Below are 21,516 nucleotides of genomic sequence, written 5' to 3' on the forward strand. Positions count from 1 at the left end.
TTAAAATGTGGGTGCTCTCTATTGTTTTCAATATAATACACATTGATTTACATCTTCATTTTTAACCCCCTGGCTAGCTTGCACTAGAATGTGCCATATATGTATCTTTTCCAACATAAGGTAAAGGGTAGAGTTGGACAGAAAGTGGGTTGGGAATAACTGCTGACATCAGTTGAACAATACTGTGGCAACTCTACTGAAGCCATCTGGGAAAAACTATGTAGGCATCGTTAGTACATCTTTACTTGCAAGGTGTCCCATACCTTATCTTATGGGAGCTTACACTCTTTTACCATTAGGGATGTTTTTATAAATCTCTGGAGGTCAGTGATGTGTTTCTGATCTTGCAGAACACTTCTGGAGCTCAGAAGTCTTAGTCTTGTGGTGTAACTGCATAATAGGATGACTAGGGGTTGTTGTCGATGAGTGGGTATGTGTGGAGACGCCACCTTAAAACATGCTTCATTAGTCAGGATGAACCACATCAACAGGTGAACATGCTAAATGTAACTGCCAAATGTGTTAATTGGTTAGTTGAGCTAATCAATAAATATTCATCTAAAACTGGACTGGCAAATATAAGTGATCTACTCGAATGTGGTCAACTTTAAGTGTGAAAGTACCTTGAATTTGTATTTTGAATAATAGGGTTTGCAACTTTTTCTGAATTTCAGTGATCATCACTGAGGCTTGCTTAGCCCATGTTTAATAAAGATAGATACCCTTTGCTGCAGATAATATACAGATCTCATTGTATTGCTTTCTGCATTTGACTATTCGATGAGATTCCAGGAGGGACTTTAGTATGCTTACTGAATTAGTTGGAACAATGGTTGGTGTCCGCTTAGCACTATGGGACGTACAGCTATGTAGATGTACATAGATATCGTAGTCTACAACTGTCTTTTGCTGTTCAAGTCAAGTGGTTACTCTCAGCTTCAAAGTTTGCCTTTGTGGAGTCAGGGTGGATAGGATGGGAAAAGATTGATGCATCTTTTCCCATATCCTGTCATAGTGTTCTCCCCTATAATCACCAGTGGTGAATGTGCTTAAAGATGGACTGGATTGGGTAGATGACTAGACAGTTGAATGGAAGAGCTCATATTTGAGGATGCTTATGATTAAAAAAATAAACAGCTTGCTGGAGATTCAGGAAACTTGCTGCCGTATAAATAGGACTCTCCTAGTTCCATCTGGTACAAATCAAACCCTACACTTGTGTTGGAGAGATGGAAAAGAAGTCAGGTTTTGGCAATAATAGTTTATGCTGGCTGATTTTGCATTCATGGGAGGATGAGAGGGTTCTGCCACAGGTATCCCATTGACTGGAGTTGTGGTAGTTCACAGGCTGGGGTTGTCAGCCTTGTGTAGCATCCAGATAATATCAATCTAAAGTCTACATTGAAAACATTGTGGTCTTTGATTTCTTCCTATTTAATAAATAAAATTCTTCAGACTATATGCTATAATGATCACTGTTTCAAAAATATTTTATCTGCAGCAATTACAGCTTACTAACTCATGTGAAGTACCCTTTCCAGTCAATTAGCATTAGTTCTTCCGGCCAGTTTCCCTCTTTGCATCTGACTGCATGCTATAGTTCTAAGCCTTTAAAAATTCCATCTGTTCTGGCAGAAGGAACTTATTACTTTTCCTCCTTTTCCAGGAATCCATGCAGTAAAGAACAATCTTTATAGGACAGGAGCCTAGATCACGAGAACTTGAAAATATGATACTGGTGAAAAATATTAATGTTGTTGGATCTTCTAGTGTCATTATGTTGGATGCCTATGCAGAATATTATGCTACAATAGTACACTTGAGAGTATCTTCTTGCTCAAATTAAAAGGAAATTGTGAGAACTGAAATTTAGGAAATTGGGACAATCCTTCTTTGTGCATGAGACAGCAAACTTCCAATCATGGATTTCTTTTGCCAAATATAAGAGCACTATGTTGGAAATGTTTCCTTTGTTCATTCTTGGGGTGTACTCAACCCACAATTGATAAATGTTTATTCTTCTTGAGAAGGATCGGTTGAGAATTGAAAACTATCATTTGTCCCCTCCTTTGAAGAGTACAATCTCATAATTATCAGCAATACTGTACACACTGAATGCAGAGCACAAAAGCCAATATTAAAACAAACATCTTGCAAAAGTTAAACCAAGGAATACATCTTTAGAAACAAAAATAACCAGATACTGAAAAATAATAAAATTCACAGCAAAGGTTAAAAGTCTGAACAAAAAGGAACAACAAGAACAAGTCATTCACTTTACTGGGAAAAAAATGAAAAGAAAAAGAGAAAAACCCAAGTAACTGGAAACATAAATCATAGAAGAAAAAAACCAAAAGCATAATTTCTTTCTTTAAAAAAAAAAGTAAATATACATATATAAATAGTCAGAAGACAGCATACCACGTCGATTTCATATCGTCAACTTACATCAACAAATTGCCCGCATGTTTTTTGGCATGAAAGAAAAATTTACAAAAGAAAGTTGTGTAAGAATGCTCTTGGAATTGCCACATTCGAGAAACTTTGCTTTTTCCCTATTTTGCTGCTGTTTTTTTTTCTTTTTTCTTAAAAAAAAAACTTTTTTATCAAAATGTGTATTATTTTCATTGTTTTTAAATATAATTATTTACGACAAAGGGTGATATAGGGAGGCAACAACACATACATCCACACCACATAACATGAAAAGGAAAAAAATAAGAATCCTGCACTGTAACAAATTGGAACTTTTTCCCTACGGTGTTTTATTGATCTTGTAAATTCGGAATTTAGCTTTTCTTACAATAATTCTTATATCATTATTTCTTTTAAATTAAAAAATAAAACTGTACACCTTATCATTATAGAACTTGTGTTTGTTTCCATCTCTACAGATCAGAGGCACAATTCCCCAACCACTGCTCACATGCAACCCCAATGTCAACGGAACTTACACAAAAGCAGTGCTCAGTGGATCACACCCTTAATGGTGTTCGAGAATAAATTAGTTTGCCTTTTATTTTATTTTTCAATTGATTGGCTATATATAATATATATAAATTTTAAAAAACCACTTTGTATTTTCTTTTTCCCTAGAATTTGGAGTGTGTGTGTTTTAAGGAATGGACGACTGCACATAAAATTTTAAATGATGCTAAAGAAAGGGTGGGTTGGTGGGAGAGTGAGGAGGGACTTATGGGAAGAAAAGATGCCTCGGGTGGATGGAGTGGGGTGTATGGTCTATGAGTGTACTACACAGATGAAGATGATGGGAGTGAATGTGTAAGTCAGTTGCCATGTCCATGTAAGTGCGGAACGGAGTGATCTAGCAGCATTAGAGCTTCTGGCTGTAAGGAAGGGATGGGCAATATACAAAAACAAATGAGCATATTCATGCCCATCAACAAAAAGAAAGAACAGAACTCTAACATTGACAATCTCACAAACCCTAAGCTGCAACTTCTTCAACATGCAAATTACAAAAAGATTACTAATAGAATAATAGTAATAATAATAAATTAATTAATTACAGTTTCATTAAAGTTCTCAAATGATAAGAATAGTTCAAACTTTTCCCCTACTTAAAAAAAGCAGTAAAATATACAAACTAATAATAATAATAATAATAATCAGAGATTAAAAAACAAAAACAAGGAAACTAGATTTTATGCATAGGAATTGGAGCTACTTCAACTGCAGCTCCAGTCAGCCTCATCGTGCAATCACAATGTCATCTGGAATTTACTAAGAGTTGGCTATCTGGGTAGTAGTTCAGTCTGAGACATGAGAGGTTCCAATGTATGTAGCCATGGCTGTTAAAGAGGAGGGGTCTTTCGTAATGCCTTCATGAATCCTCCCCCATCTCCAATTTAATGGCTCTTAAAATTAATATTTTTAAAGCTATGCCTTAAAAAAAATTAAAGCAAGTCTGTAAGATTCTGCAGTTGAGGTAGTCCCTTTTTAAAGGAGGGAGGTAGAAGAAAAAATTTCAGAAAACAATTCAATAATGTTTATGTTGTTAGATTGGAACAAACCAAATCTAAGATAGAAATCCAACAATTGAAAAGAAAAAACACACACATCAAAATAGGCATACTTAAAAGAAAAAGGAAAAGGGGGAAAAAGAGCACTTTATTCCCAGCAAGAAGGGAGAAGAGAACAACTGTTTGGGTTTTAATATTTTGTGTTTGTTTGTAAAGAAAAAAAATATATTCCACACACTTTCAAAGATGAACAAACCAGATGCACACACCAAAAAGGAACAGACAAAGCAGTCTAGGGACACTTTTATCATTTGGAAATCCTTTTTTTTTTCCCCTTGTGGATTTAAGTCCCATTTTTAAAATAGAAACATTTGGCAGGAAAAAAATGGCCACTCAGCCCTCCCCCCCTTACACTTGCTTTTTTAATTTAAAAAAAGCAAGTTTTCATTGCTTTTTAAAAGAAAAAATAAATATGGGGGGAAACGTGCAGTCTGGATGTACGTCATATATAGACATAGGAAAAGATATAAGAAATTGGCTGAGATTGACAAATGAGTTATAAAATAGCTTTACTTTACTGTAGGATGTTAATAATAATAATACATGCTTAAAGTAAGTTGCATTTAGGGAAAGTAGAAGAAACAAAACAGCAAGCTAGGACTGAAGGATGAGGAAGGGAAAAGGGAGGTTAGCAAAGGAGGCAATTCAAGGAAAAGGGTGGTTGGTATTGTCATTCCACGACTGTCCAGTAGGGCAAAGCACATTCCAGAGGGTGTTGGGCAAGCTATGGGAGAGATAATAAGGCAAATAGGGAGGGTGGAAACTGGAAAAGGCACTGGGAAATCTATCTGCAACCTTTTATAAAACTGCAGTCTAGGATTATACCTATATGACCCAACCCTACAGTCTCCATTATCCAGTCTCTATCCATCATCATCATCATTATAATAACATAGGTTTTTTAAATTCATTATTGAATAGGTTGTGCATAGCTCAATCCTATGCATGTTTACTAAGAAGTAAATTCCATGAAGTTCAGTGGGAATTACTTGCAAGCAAGCATATTGTGCTTTTAAGATCACAGCCTTAGTAGTGTGGGTTTGGTGCTCTTCTGGCAAGCATTTTATGCTCCCAAGTCTTCACTCATGATAAGGTCTATGAATTTAGAAACTGGTAGCCCAAATCAAGTGTTCCCATGCTCGCTAATTTTAATGGATTCATGCTTATCCAACTCTGCAGAAGATCTGACTGTTAGGGAGAGGCAACAGAGAGAGGAAGAGCTGGAGCTTTTTCAGACGGCGACCTTACCACGACTTTACTTTGGGAGGGTGGGTGTGAGCTCACATATCAGCCAGATTTACCTTGAAGTCCATGTGATATTTCAGAGTGCACTTCACACACGATTCAGGTTTTCCCCTCTTTATTGGAACCTAGCCCAATTTTTCTCTGGGGTTAAAAAAAGAAATCCTCTTTTTGCACCAGAGTATCCGTTATGCTCCAAACTCACAGTAAAGCTTCACAGTAAACCCACAGTAAAGTCTGCTGTCTGTAAAGCCTCCTGGAGAATCAAGGCCCTCAAGGGATGAATGCAGGGAAATGCAGCTTGTCATTTTTGTTGTGTTGGTAGAGGAAGGATGCAGCCATTTTCTGCTCCCCACAATTTACTGCAGTTCCTTGCATTCACCCTTGATGCTCTCCAACAGCTCCACTCATGACAGGGAGTGGCCACTCTCTTAAAGTGAACTAACATTCATACAAGTTGTTGAATAAAATATATTGTCCACTGGAAAAGCACAAAGTAATAAATATCCTATGAGTATTTTCAGAGCACTGGACCTCATTAGTTTCAGTAAACAGTGGACAATTTGCCAACACATCTGGCTGTATGTGCAGATTCAGGCCAGAAATCTATATGCAGGCAATGCTACAAATGTGTCAGAGGATAAGAATTACAGGGTCAAGTCTTCTGCATGTTATAAGAAGGTGCTATTAATCAGCAAGATCTGAATTAATCAACAAGATCTGAATGATTATATTAGAAGCCAATGGAGGGGAGTACCCTTGAGCATAGAAATACAATAAGGAATTTAAAGAGCTCAGGTTCCTGGATATTTTTCATAGCATGACCAGCAGTACGTTCAGACTCCACCGAGAAAGGCAGGGCAATTGCTGAGAGCATTAATGTAAAATGTACAATACAAAATATGTACAGTACAAAGAGGATCAATAAATCCCCCAATATATTACTGGATGTCTTACTGAAAATGTGTCCCAAGCTGGTTGAGGTTTAGAAGGGAAGGGGATTTGGGAATGCGTTAGGTGTGAGGCCAGACTGGTCATTAGGAGGCCACATATGGCAAGAATGGCCTCTGCCTCTACTGGAGGTGTGTACTGAAACTATATATTGCTTCCTTTGGAGGAATAGGTCACATGTGAGAGAGGTTCAGCCAGAATAAGGAACCTGGCAGGGACAGTCTACTCAGAATTCTTCACTAGTGGGAAGTTAATTAATTGCTGGGATGCCCTTTGGAGAATGTGTCTATAATATAGAACAGTGGGAATATTGGTGTTTACAGGGTGTGAAAGCAAATCTTTCAAAGGAAAAGTCCCTGGGTGCTATCCCCTACCAGGATTCTTAGCCTCTGGCCTGACTGGATCTCATGAAATTTCACAAATGGGCATTTAATTATATTTTGACTTGACTTCCAAAAGGAGATTTGTGCTTTTGCATACTCTCTTCCCAAACTCCATGATCCCTCACCATTGAGCTCTTCAGATATTTTAGTTAACCATTTAACTCTTAGTCCATGGCATACTCTACTGGAATCCTATTGCTTTCACCCAATACTGATGATAAATTCTGCAGTAAATCGATAACTCTTTTGTTTTAATTGCCCTGGCCTTTAAACTTGGGACAATACACCTTGATGCTTCCATTCCTATCACAAGTCTGTTGGCCTACACTTTTCCAATAGGAAGAGATATATTACTAACACAAAGATATATACTACCTACAAAAAGCAGTATATAGTATAAATATTCATATTATTCATAGTAATGTTCAGTGAATAAAAGCAAAAGCAAGCCCCTTTTGTAATGGTATGTGTCACAAAAGAGTTTTTAGAATTAATTATTATGAGGAGAGCTGGTCTTGAGGTAGCAAGCATGACTTGTCCCCTTAGCTAAGCAGGGTCCGCCCTGGTTGCATATGAAAAGGAGACTAGAAGTGTGAGCCCTGTAAGATATTCCCCTCGGGATGGAGCTGCTCTGGGAAGAGCATCTAGGTTCCAAATTCCCTCCCTGGCATCTCCAAGAAAGGGCTGAGTGAGATTCCAGCCTGCAACCTTGGAGAAGCCACTGCCAGTCTGTGAAGACAATATTGACCTAGATGGACCAATGGTCTGACTCAGTATATGGCAGCTTCCTATGTTCCTATGCCCTACGTTCCTATGAAATGTATATCTCCCTTCATCCTAGAAAACAAATATTTAGATGTGACAAATGTATATCCTGACTGTTCCATGATAACTCATTCATTCCCCAAATGTTCAAGAACAGACATCCTGATGACTTCCTAGTCAATTAGGTTAATTTTCATTTAACCATTCATGCATTACAGTCTTCAAATATCATGATGCTGGTACTGCAGAACTACTTAAATACAAACTTATATATGAACTTCAAATGGGTCACCGTGTTCTTGGCAGCACAACCTTTTTTCTTCAGTTTTTCTCTCATCTACAGTTGAATGCTACATTGTTCTCCCCCTACCATTCAGCGAAGTGATCTTCTTGATCAATGCTTTGGTGCACTACCCAAACCTGACCTGCAGAATTTCCCTCCAGCCCCATTCTTTTCTTCTTCTTTGAGGCTATTGTCCTCTTCTTTCTCATCTTGCCACCTGTCTGTGTCTAACAGCAGGGGCAGATTTTTTTTGGCCCCTTTTGATTTTTCCAGTCTATCTAGAAAAAAGATCCTTAAATTCTAGGAACATTTTCTTGCCACATAACCCAGATGTCCTTCTAACCTAACTGCCCTTTGCATGCTATATGTTGCCTTCCTTTTATTATCAGACATCTACTTTGCAGATAACTTAGAGGCATGTTCTATGCTGAGGCAGGACTGAGAGACAAATGGCAAAACCTTTTTTGCTACCTATTTTGTAAACTCTTCTAAAAGACACAAATGTACAGAGAATTATGTATGTCCTTGTAAGTAGGTTAGCTACAAAACTGAGGAAGGAAAAGCACCCTTATCTATGCATCTGCTTTAAGCTTCCTACAAAATCTGCAGCAGTCTCACTTCAGTTACAGCTTATTTTGGCAGCAATTCAAATTAAAGAAAATCAGGAGAAATATACTGAGACTTGAATGGGTATGTACATGAAGGAGCTTTTCAAAACATTCCCACACAACTGAAGGAAAAGGCTGTGAAGAGTACTGAGTTATTCCTGCTTAATCCTTAGCAACCTTACATTTCTGACCATGCTTAATTGGAAGTAAACTCAATTAATTTCTCTGACTGACATCCTGAAAAGCATCAGTGCAATGGGAGAAGCACTAGTGTAGCATGAGTGTTTTTGAAGAATACAGACTAACTCTGCACCAGTGCTAGTATGTGTTGGGGTCATTTCAACAACAACCTCCTCCCTCAAAAGCAGAGGGCTGCGTGACTCTCAGGGACATATTTTCAGGTGGCAAAGAATGCTCCCTGAGGAAGGGAGATCATCAAAATTTGCCTCCATCACTGAACCAGAAGAGGAGCTGAGTTAGCTGAACTTTCAGAAGCACTGGTGTTTCTCCCATTGCACTGGGTCTTTCGTTAGCCCCTGGGATTCACTTCCAAAGAAGGATTCAGATTGCAGCCTTGATCTATGGTGTGGGAGTTCTTTTGTACATATGGAAGTGAAAACAATAAAGAATCTTTTGTTGTGCAGCCCAGTCCTATACATGAGTGAAACTTAATTGTAAGTTTCACTGAGCCCAAAAGTATTTACTTCCTAGTAAATGTGCAAAGAATTGCAGCCTAATCTGCAGTCTTGCGTACAATTGGGAAAATCTCACATTGTACACAGTAGGACCTGAATAAGCATGCATAGGATTGTGCTGCATTCTGTGCATATTTCCTTGGGAGTGAGCTCCACTGTGCACAGTGTGGCTTACTTCTGCTGTTACTGAGGCATAAAGTTTTCTTGATGAGATGAAGTGGGCTCTGGTTTGTGAAAGCTTATGCCATGTTGAATCTATTTGTTGTTAGGGTGCCACAAGACCCTCTTATTTTTTCTGCAACAGACTCAGGGGTGTAGCTAGGGGAAAGGGGGCCCATGTTCCCACTCCCAAGCAGCCCCTTGGAGTGAGAGAGATAATGAAAAAAATAATGAGGGGTGGAGCTGGGGGCCCTTCAGGAGTTGGGGGGGGGGCTTGGGTTCTTTGAACCCATCTGCTCAATTATAGCTACACCCCTGAACAACTAACAGTGCCACTCCTCTGGAATTTTGATGCATGACTGCAGGGAAGTGCTCAACTGGTTCAACAGCATAATCCAGTAGGGGTATGCACAAAATCAGGTAGCCTGGTTTGGTTCGAGTCAGGACTAGACCCAAACTGGACTGGGCATGTTTGGTTTTGTGCAACCCAAACCTCACCCCCCAGTTCGGGTGGTGGTGGTTTGCTATTAAAAATTTTTTTAGAAAAATAACTCACCAATACTGCTCTGGGGGGCTTTTCCAAGGATGTGAGTGTATGTGTGTGGGGGGGTCCTCCAGAGGTTCCCCCTCCCCCCCCAGCCTCCAAATCACCCAGTTCAGGTGGCCTTTGGCCTGGAACGCGCCTGCCCTTTGTGGCGGCAGCCATTTTGGAAGCTGCCACACATGCCCAATGGGCCTCTGTGTGGCCTGGAAAGACAGAGAGAGCTTTGTGGGGAAAGTGCTCCAAGATGATGCAGGCTACTGGCTCTGGGCAAAGGGCAGCAGTGCACAGTGGGAATGGTCATCTCTGCATGGTGCTAGGGGGATGTGCAGAGTATTCAGCTTCAGCCAAAGCTTCACACAGGCACAATAAACAATTAGTTAGGAGGCCACACTTTGGGTTGATGGGAGCTGCTAATGCCTCCGGAGCCTTACAATGAAGAACACTGGCACAACTAGTCTCTGAGATTGAAAATTGGATCCTATTGTTCTCTGGCACCGCTCAAAAGTAAAATATGTTTAAGCTTAAGCAATGCCTGGTTTAGTATTTTTAGCTCAAGACTGACGCTCAGACCTTATTACTTACACCAGCGCTGCGACACTGATCCCTTTAATGACCTCAATCAAGTCGTCACCCCCTCTGCAGTTCTGTGAAATGGTGAGATTCCTGTATGTCTCACAGAGATGCATCAGGGCTTAAATATTCAGTGCCTCCAGAATACTTTGAAGATGAAAAGCCGTAGTAGTGCTACGGGTTATTTACAAAAGGCATTTGTTTTACTTTTCCTGGCCTCAAGCTATGTGGCATCTGTTTTATTAATGATTTCAGGGTTTTTTCTCTTTCCCCCCTGCAATGTAAGTTGCCAGGAAAAGAACATGGCTCCCTCAGGCAGGAGCTATTGACTAGAGGGGAGAGAGAGAGAGAGAGAGAGAGAGAGAAGGTAGTGTGTGTGTGTGTGTGTGTGTGTGTATGTGTGCATTCTTTAAGTTTCTGGGAAGATATTCAGTGAAGATAAAGGCCTTGTTTACCACATCACTCCACCCCTATTACAGGGAATGTTCCCACATCAGTGCCAGAAATTGCCTGGGAAATGTGGTGCTTGCAGGGGATGTTTAACATCATAAGCGTGACATTCTGTGTGTGTGGAGAGGGGAGGCACACATTTGCAGCAGCAGTAGCAGCAGGATGGAGGCTGAATCCTAGGGACATGCCTTACCCTGAGTCAGAACAGTGGCTCTCCAAGGTTTCAGGCAGGAATTTCTCCCAGCCCTACCTGGAGAAGCGAGGGCTTGAACCTGGGACCTTCTGCGTACAAAGCAGTACCACTGAGCTATGGTCTCATCTCTGCTGTTAATACCACACCTAGGAAATCTGAATGGCAAATTTGTTATTGTAGGAATACATGTATCATGCCTTAGGGATAATTCAAATGTTACTTAACTTAGTTTACTGAATAATGTAAAGGTACTCCTTTTGTTGGGCTCACCACACCTTTGTCCAGTAACATCCCTCTTTGCTGTGGGATAGCCCATGTATACAATGACAACACGAGTTAATAGCTCTGCTAGTTTATGACTGAAATAAAGTTTGAACTGAACTGGTAGCTAACCACTGCTTTCCTATGGTTAGTGACCACTTCACCTTTCTGCTATTCAAAGTCTACTCCTCCACTGACTAGCCCTATTCAGACATTGTGAACCTGTGTGTTGAACCTGCATTCAGATGTCTGTACACTTGTGAATGACTGTATAGGCATTCATTTTCAAAGTGAAATGGCACAGGTCCTTCAAATGCGTGGTACAGATAGGAAGTGCACTGCTGTACCTGTGCTCAATATAACATGTGAAGAACTATACATGTGTATATATCTGTACCTGTGTGCACTCATTGTACAAATGTTGAACATAAGATATGAATAGGGCTAATGTTGGCACAGAGACTAGAAATATATTTGTACTGCATAACTGGTTTTTCTGATTTTCATTGACCAGGAATTTGTATTAGAGGGCATAACATCAAATCATTGCATCTGATCTGCTCAGACTGCAGACATAATCTGGCAGAATTAGGGCCAGTGACTGCCATGCAATGGCCTTCAAGGGTGTGCAGGACCACTACCAGGCTCACGTTTCACCTGAGATCATGTAAAGGCACCCATTGCATGAAATGGGAACTCCATGTTGAGTTTGCCTACATAGCCTTTGTGATTTATGTGATTATAGTACCCATTTTTGAGCTGCTGTGAATATCTAAATTGCCACAACTAAATTGCAATTGCTAAATTGCTCCTCCACAGGGGAGCAAACCTCCTCCCCCCCCCACGTCACACACAGAGAGCATAGCTGGCATGCTCAAAGGCCACTGGGGAGAGGGGCAAATAGGAGCCCAATCTCCATAGCTATGCTCCTGCTTTCCTAGCCAGGTTGCCTATCCATGTTGGAAGCCACTTGTGTTATATGAAAAATGTTTCTTTTCAGGATGGAGGGAGTATTATTGGTGTAATTAAAATGAGGAGTGTGCACAAAACTGGTTTGCCCGGTTTGATTTGAGTCTGAAGTGGACTCGAACTGAACCGGGCATGTTTGGTTTTGTGTCTCCCTGAACATTACCCCATGCTCGACTCGAATTTGAGCCAGTTCAGTGGTTCTAAGTTATTTTTTTAATATATTTTTTAAAAGATTCACCATCAGGTCCAGGTCGGTGGCAGCCGCGGGTGTGTGTGTCTCTGCCATCTCCCCCTTCCCCCACCAACTTTCTCCTGTTCTAAAAAGGGCTAGTTTGGCCCATTTTCGGGCCATTCCAGCCCCTCCTCCAGTGGCAGCGGCCATTTTGGTGGCTTCCGCTCATGCCCAATGGGCCTCTGCATGGCCTGGGTCATGAGCCCTTGAGCCAGCCCAGTTCGATGGCAAACCAGTTCGACCTCGAGCCAGTTTGCACATCCTTAATTAAAACTGGGCTGAAACTTGTGGGAGCTGCTCAGCTGGTTTCACATGTGGCAGCCACACGATGCCTGTATAATGTGTAAAGCAAGATTATAACACAAGCTTTAGCAGGCCAAGTAGCACTATTTTCAAAACCTTTCTATAGATCCAGACTATAGCCATGAGCCCTCATCCGCAAATAGAACAGCAAGCAAAACAAAAGGTAGAACTAAAAAAAAGTTCCTTTAAAAGAGAAAGGTCAACTACAAGAAGCAACAGAAACCTGTTTCTTTTTGAATGGTGCAAAGGAAGACTTTTAACCCCAATAGGCCTGGTCTTTGGCCTGAGATCTTATGGGTTGTTGGCTTGTATCGATCCAAGAGCCTAAGGTGTTCTTTCCATTTGATTGTGCTAATGTTGAGATGCACTAGGGCTCCCCTGAGACCTGAGACACAAGTATCTGGAGACTAAATTGCAGTAGGTTATCAATCTGTGCTTTGAACTCAATTCTCCTGGTAGACAAGTCCTTGTAACTGCAATGAAAACACAACAGTTGCCTGACCTATAAAATAACCAGGTTCTCTGAATCACTGGAGGGGAGTGGGTTGGTTTGTTTTTTTTTGTTTGTTTGTTTTGCCTGGCAGTTACTACAGGGTAGGGCCAGAAGTATATTTGCTACAAGTTGCTCTTTGGGGTTGGAAGTCTGCAATGATCTATACAAAAAGGGCATATTTCTTTACTTACGTTTCTGGACTGCCCTTTGCCCTGAGACCCCAAGGCAGTAAGCAAAAACAAAACAAAACAAAACAAAAAAAACCACCATAGAATTTCAACTAAAAATATACTCAAAATAAAACACATAAAATTACAACCATCTAAAAGGGAGTCAGAAGACTACTCATTGGCCAAAAGCTTGGATAAAAAGAGCAGTCGTCAGTCGCCTCTGGAAGTTTGGGTGTGTGGGAGACATGTGGATCTCGTCTGAGAGTGAGTTCGACAGCCTGGGGTCAATCACCAAGAAGGCCCCGTCCCGTGTGCAAGATGCCTCTAAATACCAGTTGCAGGGAAGCAACAGCAAGAGAGAGGGCATGTCCTCACTAGGTTATCATGGGCCCAAGTCATTTAGGACTTTAAAGATAAAAACCAGCGAGGCTATTCACACAATGGGACGGAATTGGGCTGGCCTCCGCTAGCCGGATTTCGTCCCACCATGGGAAACACCGGGCTCGGTGGGTAATCTCACTGATCGTGGGATCCGCCTCAGCATCTTGAATTGTACCCAGAAACAGACTGGCAGTCAGTGCAGTCTTGAAAATAGGTGTAATATGCAGGCAACTCTAGAAATCAATCTGGTTGCTGCATTCTGCACCATCTTTCATTTCCAAATATTTTTCAAGGGCAGCCCCATGTGGAGCGCATAGCAATAATCCAAAAATGATCTTGCTAAAGCATGGCTGACAGGAGCCAGATCGGCCACCTCAGGGAAGGGGTGTAACTGGCACACCAGCCAAAGCTGAGCAAAGGCACTCCTGGCCACTGCCACCACCTTCCCTTGAGAGTGGTGGGAAAAACCTGGGCCTGAATCCTTGGAGACCAGCTAGTTGTCACAGCAGTACTTGGCTAGATAGTCTGACGCAGTAAAAGGCAGCTTCATATAGGCATATGAAGTATACTGCCAGTTCTTGGAAGATGCAGAGAAGGGCCTTCTCTGTGGTATAACAAAACTCTGGAACCAGCTGCTCGGAGAAGTCCATCAGGCCACTTTCAATAAATTAAAATTACAGGGTGGAAACTTTATTTGCTCAACCATTTGTAAGTTGAATTTCTGGGACTGTTTTTGATGGTTTCTTTTGTTTGCCAGCTCATTATTTATCATTTTATTGCTTCTTTGCTTTAACATGATATACTATTTTAGCTGGTGATTCCGGAATGGTAAAACTGCACATCACCATGGGCACTTTTGTAGAAAAGCCATTGATCAGTTTGATAGATAGATAGACAAACAGTGAGCCCTTTCTCACGATCCGGAGTGCGAGTGCACAGTGCATTATGGGAAGCCTCCTGGTGCAGGCCGTGATGCAGGCCACACGGGACTGAAACACAATCAGTTAGCCAGGGGTAAGAGCATGCTCATGCCCTTAACCCTGGCTAACAGCCGGGACTCCCGACAGGGTTTGCCACTGTGCCACCTCCAGGAGCCACACGGCTCCTGGTGGTTCAGACATGCAGCAAAAACCGGGCTTGGCTGCCTAAGCCCAGTCTTTGCTATGTGTGTGGGCAGCCTCAGTAAGTACGTTGGAGTAGAAGAAAATATTGCCAAAAATGTGAGTAAATGACTTTTTAACTCCACAGGGATTTCAGTTTGTGGCAGTGGGGAAATCGCATTCCTAAAATAAATGGATAATTCTAGTAGGAGTGCTTGCTTAAAACTTAGAGGCAGGTTTTTCAGTGCACGAATATGAGCTTGTGAAATAACTGCTAAGTTTGTCTGTGTGGCTTTACATTTAGTAAGTATGTGAACATTTACTTAAACTTGCCTTTCCCCATTTTACTATAGCTGGAAACCTCAACAGTTATTGTGTACTAGGTAGAAAGTAGCTTTAGGATGACTTTAGGGTCGCTAATAACCATTACGTTTTAAGCTTCCTGTGTGATTATTAATACACGGTAGCTTAATAACCACCAACAAAATGAAACCTAACAGTGAAGCAAATCTAATGGGATAGAATGTTAATTAACAGGAGCAGAGAACTCATCACCTTAGACTCTCTTCTATTACAGAATAAGATGTTATATGGCTGGATTTTAATAGGAAAGGCTATTAGTTTCTCATAGACACTAATTTCCTTTATCTCTATTACTTCAGAATTGCAACTTTCTTTCATACTGATGTGTTCATTATTCCTATTCATGGTTTTTAGCTCATGAACCTGAAGGTGAAATTGGAAAAGATTTTCTTAAAAAGAACAGTTTATTAATATAATCCTGATAATGGCGCAACTTGCCCCTCTGAACTATGTAGGCACCCATGTTCAAGTTAGAATGGTCTGAGGCTCTGCATCTTGTAGCATGGGATATGTGCTTTACTATAGGAGGCCTACACTCACAGCTACTTAATTGAAATCACATGGTGTAGTCCTCTTTAGACTATAAAGGCAAATCTCACCATACGTGGCCCCAACGTCCACTGTTCATCGGGCAATTGACATCCAACCTCGGTATATGCAGGTGTCAATTGTGGCTTCTGGGAGGCAGTGCTGGACAGCAGAAGACCTGCACAGCATGGTACAGGACTTTACTGCACTTATTTTAGCAATTTCCAGCCTTTTTTTTGACCATTTTTGCCCCTGCAGGAACCTAACCCTCCAATCACCATAGACTTAATCCCTGTTCTCCATGGTTTAGTTACCTGCAGAAATCAGTGGGAACTGAACCCCCACAGATAATGCTGGTGGGAGACGTTTATGTTTGAATTCCCCTCCATGTCAACAAGTCCTTGCATGTAGCAAGGTTGACTTCCCCATGTAGGAAGTCAAGTTTTTATTGTGAGGGAGTTGTCAGACATGTGGTCCTTCACCACCATTCTGATGCGGTACAGTCCTGGGAGAATTGTGCCATGTCTTTCTGAAGAAATGAGTTATATCATTCATCTGAGGGGAGATGAATTATATAAAGAAACCATTCAGGGAATTGTGAGGGAAACTTTCAATATCCCTAGCCATTTTGCAACAAACTGGAATGCTGCAACCCTAACCACCCCACTTCTTTCTGTACTTATGCATGTGAGCATAACACTTCATATATCTGATGCAGTCATCCCTGGCTCACAAAAGCCGATGCCTCAGTTTGTGAAAGGCGCTACAAGACTGATGTGGTGTTTTGTTTTGCTGCAACACTAACACAGCATGGATGTAAAAAAAAATTCAACCAGAGGCTTTCGCATTATGTGCGGATGGGCTCCCCCCCCCCCGCTTATTCTTTAACACAACTTTGTCCCTCTAACTGTTGTTGGACTACAACTCTCATCCCCAGCCACAGTGCCCAGTAGTCAGGAATTGTGGGAGAGAGGGCTGAAGTTGTGCAGCCCTACTCTACAGTTTGCACTGCTCATGATTAGTATAAATTATATATTAGTACTATTTATATGTCACCTTAAGTGGCGCAGCGGGGAAATGCTTGACTAGCAAGCAGAACGTTCCCAGTTCGAATCCCTGCTGGTACTATATCAGGCAGCAGCAATATAGGAAGATGCTGAAAGGCATCATCTCATACTGTGCGGGAGGAGGCAATGGCAAACCCCTCCTGTATTCTACCAAAGAAAACCACAGGGCTCTGTGGGCACCAGGAGTCAAAACTGACTTGACGGCACACTATACCTTTACTATTTATATACCTAATTTTAACAAAGAATTTCTCAAAGTGGAACAATATGGGTTCCTGTCCCCAAAGGACTCACAGTCTCTAAATCCAGTCTGTGTGCCTGCTCCCTGCCTATTTATCCTATCTGGCTATGCCACCTACACATCTGCTCGCCCCCTAATATTCAGCCTTAGGAAAGGGACTAGAAGTTGGAATAAGCTCTTATGACCAAACACATTATACCAGAAGATCTGCAATCTTCTGCCCCACCCCCAAAGCAGCCAGATGTGCTAATTTTTTTTATTTGATTTAATTTAATTTTTTTAATTGTACTGATTTGATCAGGAAATCAGTGGAGGCGCTGGGAGCATTCAGTCCATTCTCCCCACACTGTTTTCTTGAGCTAAACTACCCCCATCCAAATGGCTGTTCTCTCTCTCAATCGGGGAAAGAATATAGTGTATCTCTTGCCTGGATATTCCCTCTGTGAAGCAAATGGCAAGCTGTGTCTGTGTATGTGTGTGTGCATGCATGGGCACATGCACACACAATGGGCCTGTGTGTTAGTATAGCTGATTCTGACAAAAATGTCAGAATCAGCTATACACAGAGGTGCTGCACAGAGGCAGACATCCCTGGTGTAGCCAGTTCTGTGAAGTATGCGCTATTTCAGATGCCGGCGTGGGTGGGGTGTGTGGCTTTTCACCAGAATGAGCAGTCATGGGGATGCAAGGAGGGTGTGCAGGGGACATCTGGGAACTGTAGTTCCTCCTGGTGCTTTAGCCCATGGGAAATTCTGATCAAAATGTGCACTAGGCCAAATATGCACCACAGTTTAGATTAATTTAGTGATGCAGGGGGGAAGCTTAACCTCCACCTCCCATGGCACTTCTCCAGCCAAATTGGGGGTTCCCCCTGCCCATAAAGGTAAAGTGTTCCATCGAGTCGATGTCGACTTCTGGCGAACACAGAGCCCTGTAGTTTTTCTTTGGTAGAATACAGGAGGGGTTTGCCATTGCCTCCTCCCACTCAGTATGAGATGATGCCTTTCATCATCTTCCTATATCGCTGCTGCCCGACATAGGTGCTTCCCATAGTCTGGGGAAAATACCAGCCGGGATTCGAACTGGCAACCTCTGGCTTTCCTGCTGTGCCATTTCCCTGCTGTGCTATTAGGTGACTGTCCCCCTGCCCAGTTGCATTTAATTTTTTGTTTAAAGTCAGGATATCAGTCCAGTATCTCCCTTAGAGGAGTAGTAGTAGTAGATTAAGGAAAAGTATGAGTATATGCCAAATGTATTTAAACTGTCCATTAGTATAGACTGGAAACAATCAGGTCTCCAATCCATATACTATAAGACAAGAATTTGCCACACAAAGATATAACTGAACAAGATTACAGTGAAGAGACTATTCTGGTTTAACACATGTGTCATATGAAGGCAGTAATATTGCTCTGCCTTGTGCTGAATAGGCAAAATCAAAGAAAGATCCAAGTGAATTGGATCCTGCAGTACCTGGAAGGCAGTAAGCTTTCCAGCACTGTCCTAGTGCAGAGGGAACAAATCTGACATGATGAGACATATTTTTCCAATATTAATAAGCTCCATCAAAAACCATTTCCTATTAAATGAGTGTGGAGGAAAGAAATACAGCAACTGTGCTTGGAGACATTCTGGAGGGAAAGAAACTGCTTGAATCTGGAAAACCCTCAAGCGTGTCTTATTCATTCCGAGCATGTGGACTGAGCAGAACATTGTAATGAAATACAGTAAGTAATGGGCACAATATATACCTTAATCAAAACAAGCTGGAGGATTCACCAGCAGAGGGGACCTGAATACTGGGATGCTTCTGTTACAGCCAGCCAGCCAGCTCAGCTGTATTACAATGTAGAAATCAACCAACTTTGTCTTTCAGTCCGTTTCGGCTGAAAGCATTACACAGCTAATTTCCAATGAGATTCCCTACCTGGCTCTTGTTCTCAGCTATACTACCATGAGTCCTGATAAAGTAATGAATCACAAGAATAAAATAATTCTTCAAATTCTCTGACTTGGGCAGAAAGCAACAACATTTGACAATTTAAGGACAAAGGTAAGCTCTTGCATACTTCTCCCTGTCCTTCCACAAACTTTAAAAATGCAGATTTCATAGAAAGTTTCGTTGGAATCTAGTAGCATTAGTAGTAAACAGCTTGAATTCCTGATTATAACCCAAAGGTCCCCATTGACACAGGATGATAAAGGCACATACAATGTACAGTTTCACAGCAACGATCCAGTGGCTGACATTCAGACGAATACAGGACATGTGCAGCAAAAGAAGCATGCGTGCCGTGTCCCAAAGTATAGCAGTGTGGGGGGTGATTTGCACCGATCTCCCTTTTCCGCTGACGTGTTCTGACCCAGCCAAAAATATGTGCCTGAGGTTTTTCATCCTCAGAACACTTCAGGGGCAAAGTGAGATCAGCAAAAATTGCCCCGACCACACACACACACTCCAATTGGCACCTGTGACTCTTTACTCCAGAATGCAATATGCTGCATGCATGAGCGTTAGTCTGGACGTTAGCCAATGTGTGCCATAGTGGTCATTACCAGATGCCTCCAGGAAGCCCACAATCAGGGCATAGGCCTCCCATGCTGTTCCCTCCCAGCAACTACTACTTGGTGGCATACTGCACCTGAACATGGAGGTTCTGTTTAGCTATCATGCTGCATATGCATTGGTTGACCTGTGTGCCATGAAATTTCTATGACATCAGCCATCATCACATCTATAAGAACGTCTAGCAGTGATACAGGGAGATTGGGCCCATGGCTTTTGTCACGAAGAAAGTATAGTGGACCATCTACTGAAGCTCCAGAAACTCGCTTAGAAATAGAGATATTAATTCTATGTTACAAATATTCATATTTCCTGGTAACAGATGAAGCCAAACACAATGTTCTTTTACTGCTGCAGGGAGTCTGTATTTCTCTCAGCCTCCACACACACATACATAATTATTAATATATTCTCCCTTATACAGAATCCCCACTTCTATTACTTTTCCTACGGTTGCAGTCATTACGGCAGAGCCGTAATTTCCAGGGTCTTATAAAAGGAGCTACATTTCTTACCCTTTAATCCCCTGATATGACAAACCTTTTTTTCACCTCCTGTGCTTGTTCTGTCTCCTTATTAAACTTTCCTACCTACTGCTGCTGCTTTGAAATCTTGGGTTGGATATTCAGGGTTGCTGCATCTAGAGGAAAACAGACACACACCCCAATGCTAGAGCATTGGCTGGCACATCAGAGATGATGAGAGTGCTTTCCAAATCTACCACTGCCAGAAATAAAATAAGAAATTGGAATCTGTTTCAAGAGAAAGGCATGAATCCGTATTATCAGCTTCATCTGCAGAATTATTTCCTTGCAGAAGGATTGTTTTGTGGGATTTTAAAAAGTGTACCTGTCAAATGTATTGGTGGAGGGGGAAGTGAATGTGTTATAGCATGCTGTGCTGCTATGCAAGCTGTCATGCCTCTAGTGTGTGCTTGAATAATTCCAAGTAGAGCAATTCTTCCGGTGTCTGTGGATGACACAAAGTTCCTAGACTCCATACATGTAAACAAAAGATGCATTTTTAAAAATTAAGCAGAGGTGAGAAGGGCACTTCTGCCAGTGGCAAGAACAGAACATAAAAACCTTTGGGTTACAGGAGAACCTTGTTATTTGTGAAACTGCTATTCATGGTTCAGCAAAGTGTCTCATTGACACCCTTTTTCAGTATCCTTGGATACAAAGGGGTTAAAACCCATGTATCTACGATTCCTAGAGGGCCGGAAGTGACCATAGAGGTCACTTCTGGCCACCCTTTTGTTTTACGGAGCCCAGAAGGAGGCAGGAGGAGGCATATTGTGGCTTTTTAAAAAAACAGAATTGGACTCCCACCCCCCACAATTTTTCAAGGTTTTCAGGGGCATTTTGCTCTTTGGAGGGTATTCTTGGGCACATTGGGGACCCGTGGAGCACACCACAGTGAGTTGGGGGTCATTTGGGGGCCATTGGAGCCAGCGTGGTGTAGTAGTTAGAATGCTGGACCAGGACCAGGGAGAACCGAGTTCAAATCCCCATTCAGCCATGATACTAGCTGGGCGACTCTGGGTCAGTCACTGCTCTCTCAGCCCAACCTACTTCATAGGGTTGTTGTGAGGAGAAACTTAAGTATGTAGTACACCGCTCTGGGCTCCTTGGAGGAAGAGTGGGATATAAATGTAAAAATAAATAAATAAATAAAATAAAAATAAATTTCAGGTCATTTGGGGGCCATTTCATTTTGGGACCATTTTGGGTCACTTGGGGGCCATTTTGCAACTTTTAATTTTTCCCCCTCCACCTTAGAACCTAACCCCACCTTTCCCCATAGCCCTTATTACTTGTGGTTCTGTTACTCATGGCAGTAGGCAAGGAATGGAACCCCCGCCAGTAACAAGTTTATCCGGTATTCTCACTCCTTTCCTCTCCTACATTTAGGCTGCACACTTACTTGGCAGCAATCTCCACTGAACACAATTCT

The 21,516-nt window shown here is 41.7% G+C and overlaps 1 protein-coding gene across 48 annotated transcripts in view; it reads right to left on the reverse strand.

The window, feature by feature from the left end:
• The window catches only part of NRXN3 (neurexin 3), a 1,829,497-nt gene that overhangs the window by 10,463 nt on the left and 1,797,518 nt on the right, over positions 1-21,516 (reverse strand). For 3 of the 48 annotated variants that reach the window (XR_008306104.1, XR_008306103.1, XM_053245275.1), the window contains exon 25: positions 2,449-2,585. The exons of 43 other annotated variants lie outside the window; for them this stretch is intronic. Coding sequence is in view for 3 of the 5 variants with exons in the window: in XM_053245275.1 (XP_053101250.1) it covers positions 2,491-2,585 (95 nt within the window). In the remaining 2 variants the exon portion in view is untranslated. Of the gene's footprint in view, positions 1-2,448; positions 3,348-21,516 lie in introns of those variants that run through there. 2 more of the 48 variants (XM_053245257.1, XM_053245265.1) reach the window with 1 other exon arrangement.

Source organism: Hemicordylus capensis, chromosome 1, assembly GCF_027244095.1.
Source record: "Hemicordylus capensis ecotype Gifberg chromosome 1, rHemCap1.1.pri, whole genome shotgun sequence".
Lineage (NCBI taxonomy): Eukaryota > Metazoa > Chordata > Lepidosauria > Squamata > Cordylidae > Hemicordylus > Hemicordylus capensis.